At 39.3% G+C, this 3615-nt stretch overlaps 1 protein-coding gene across 1 annotated transcript; it reads right to left on the bottom strand.

Moving 5' to 3' along the window:
• Nucleotides 1-391: 391 nt before the first annotated feature.
• LOC124081605 (heterogeneous nuclear ribonucleoprotein D-like) lies at nucleotides 392-1438 on the bottom strand. Its single transcript, XM_046427816.2, has one exon. It carries the CDS (start codon nucleotides 1436-1438, stop codon nucleotides 392-394), a length of 1047 nt encoding a protein of 348 aa, XP_046283772.2.
• Nucleotides 1439-3615: the final 2177 nt, after the last annotated feature.

Here is a 3615-nt window from a genome sequence, read left to right as displayed (position 1 = left end):
GCCCCAAATTCTTCCACTCCCCTCACCAAAACAAAGAAAACATCAACTCAAAATAGAAGCCACTCAGAAATAAAACTAGTAAACATTTATTTTATAAAAAACACTAATTTTCTAAATGAAAGTCTCAAGTCCTTGTGTTCTTGCATGGTAGTTCCAATGCCAAAAGGTCGTGGGGAAAAAGTTGGTACTTGAAAAACAGATGGAAATCAGTTGAAGAAGAAATAATGATAAGTCTGATTAAACAGTTATTCAGTCATTTCAATTGAATAATGCAATGTTTCATTCCAGGAGTGAGTGGTTCTTTGATGGCAGCTTCATCCTTAGACTTCAGAATGACTAATACTGGAAACCATTACCAAAAGAAGTAGCTTGGTTTATTTGCATATTATAATTAGTGAATGCATGTCCTAATCCATAAGTTCCATAGTTGTAGCCAAAAAACACAATCTCCACCATAACCATGAAAACTAGGTTGATTATTGTACACATTATGGAAATTACCATAAGGGAAATTAAATCCTTCTGTGTAGACAGTGAAAGGAACAGGAACAAGCACCGAAGGAAAGCTTCTTCCACTGCCAGGCACGCCCCAAATATTTCGGTTTACTCCAAAAATATTTTGGGTCACCCCAAAACCATTTTGATTTACTCCAAAAACATTCTGGTTTGCTCCGAAAACATTGTAGTTTGTATTCTGGTTTGCTCGGAAAACATTTTGGTTTGCCCTGCGAGCACCTAGGTTTGCTCTGTGAGCATTGGGGTTGGCTTGGAAGCCACCACGTCTTCTCCAACGGTTGCCTAACCCAGAGCTGGGAGTATTTCTTCCCACCTTTCGCTGGGGCCGGGGACGCTCTCTGGGAAGTGCCATCTTAACTTCACACCGGCTGGAGCCAATGAGATGGAATCTGGTTTCTAACAGCTTCCTCACTGGGATTTCATCGGTATATGTGATAAAGCCAAAAGCTCGTCTTCGGTTTTTCCTTGGGCACATTGGAAGCTCAATATTCACGATCTCTCCAAATGTGCCGAAATATTCTCTAATTTTTTCTTCAGGCATGCGAGGGTTCAACCCACCCACGAAAACCTTTTTTGGGGGTGATTGAGGTTCCATGGCTTTAGCTCTCTTAAGCTCTATTTTCTTGCCATCCAATAGGTGCTCTTTCACTTGGAGCACCTTTTCAACAGTGGCACTATCTTGGAAAAGCACAAAACCAAAACCCCTGGATAGTCCAGTGTCTGGATCAGTTTTAATCACAAAATCTATGATCTCGCCAAACTGAGATAAGTATTTGATCAGCACTCGCTTACTCGTATCACGGGAGAGTCTGCCGATGAACATTTTACAGGCATCTTGTTGAGTCTTGCTGGCTTCGATTCTGAAACCTTCAGGGAGTTCCCTTTCATCGAATTTGCTCACGGCAAAGTTTGCGGCATCCATGGCGGAGAGGCTGGCAGTGATTCTACAGTTGGCAAAAAGCATGGCTGATGCCCAACTGGTGAAGAGGGGGAATATGGGAATTGGCGGGGAAAGGTGACGAAACCAACGTAGTGACGTAGGCTAGTGACATGAACACAATGCCCCCCACGTATTTTCTGAACTTCAAAATGGTGTCCAGGGAGAATGCATGATTGACAGGAATTGTTTTTGCCCCATAAAACTAGGCTTGCTTCCAGGCTTGGTTTTTGTGTTCTTAGCCTTAGAAAGGGAAAGTTTGTTACAGGGACAGCAACACATGGTCTTGATCAATATCTTTAGGTTATCTCTCTTTGAAGTTTTATTAAAACCTTTTATTCTTTCCAGATGGTGCCTTGCACATCCAAACGGTGGCTTGTTCATTACATTCCTTAGGTAGTTTTCACATTTCTTTGAAGTATTTGGGGGCAGAGATGGGAAAGGAGGTAAGAGAATTGAAACGTTTTATACTGGGAAAGCAAAAATGCTATGAATTTGTATGTTATGCTAAAGGGATCTAAAAGAACAACTTTTAATAGCAGCATTGTTGATATTAATTTGTTTACCACACAATTCACCCTTCTAATATTTTAAAGTATATTTTCAGAGTTGTACAATCATCACCACATTCCAATTTTAGAATATGTATGCTCTCCTCCAAAGAAAATCTGCACCCCATTAAGTAGTCATTCACATTTCTCCTGAATCCTTCCAACCACACAGTACATGGCTTTTTCTTCCTAATGTCTTTCACTACTCTGTTTTCAAGGTTTGTGTATGTTGTTGTAGTGTATGTTACTATTTTATCCTTTTTAATGGAGAAATATTATTCCATCAAATGGCTGTACTGCATTTAGAAATAAAATAGAGAAATACCATTTCTCTAAAATAACATACACCAACTTTGATTTTGTTATATTATTATATATTTGCATCATAAAAATAGTATAGGGATTATCTGGAATTTCTCATTTCCAATATGGTCAGAGAGTGCAGATGTCATAATTGTGTATACTACTGAGATGGTATTTAATGCTACCTTAACCTCTCCTTGTGTCTGAAGATCAAAGCTAAAATCTAAATGCTTAGTTTGGCTACTTCCATCCTCTGACATTAACCACTGAATATAATCAAGTAATTTGTGTGTATATCTCCCTCCTTCAAATATTATTTCTTTTCAGGAAAGGGTTTTTCTAATTGTTCCACAGAGTTCCCCACAGGCTTTGTACATAGTTGCCCTCAAGGAATTTATGCAATTATTTATTTTTAAGCCAGCAATCCTCCTGTTAGTAATAAGGCCCACGTATCTCTCTCTAAGAACATACTGAGCATAATTTGGAGATAACAGAAAGTGGGCTACATTTTAAATACAGTGGCAGGGTTTGACATTTGTGGTGGACAACATTGCAGCCTCCCATGCTGGGCTCACTGAGCAGAAGTTCTGGCAGGTGATTCCTTCACCAGCTTCAGGGTAAGTTCCACAATCCTATGTGGACTGGAAAATATTGCCTGAGCTAAAGAAACTGAAAACTGGCCTATGAATATGCAAATGAGAGACTATGGATCACTTTTCCCACAAAGAATGCCATTTAGGAAGTAGCTGTTGAAAAAAAATATTAAACTTATTATCCACAAAAAAATAGTAGGGATCCCAAATTTCCACAGAATTTATTTATTTCTTGTCTACAGTTTTCCTAGGAAACCTTAAAAATGACAGCTAATAACATATTGTATCTTCACGGATCACAGAGGGTTATTAAAAAAAAAAAAAAAGAAAAGAAAAAATGCTTCCTTTCTTCCAGGATACTTGCAATCTTTTAGAATCAGTAATCCATGTTATGACGTCCTGTTTACGTGGTATAAAGCAGTGCTGGAGGCTTAGTCATTTCATCTTCTATCATTTAGCAGACCATGTGCAACTTTTTCTTGGGTCCAGTGACCAGTATAGTGAATCAGCTCCTGAACCTACTTAGCTTTTAGGGGTGCCAGTCGAAGCAAGAAGAGATTTTTCACCTAATGTGGTGGTGCACACCTATAATCCCAGCAGTTGGACAGGCTGAGGCAGGAGGATTGCAAGTTCAAGGCCATACTCAGCAACTTAGTGAGACCCTGTCTAAAAAAAAAAGACCTGAGGTTGTAGCTCAGTGGTAGAGCACCCCTGG

This window comes from Marmota monax, unplaced genomic scaffold, assembly GCF_021218885.2.
Source record: "Marmota monax isolate L192 unplaced genomic scaffold, Marmota_monax_Labrador192_F-V1.1 WCK01_AAM20220418_F8-fsc00067, whole genome shotgun sequence".
Lineage (NCBI taxonomy): Eukaryota > Metazoa > Chordata > Mammalia > Rodentia > Sciuridae > Marmota > Marmota monax.
This window is presented reverse-complemented; position numbering and strand designations above follow the sequence as displayed.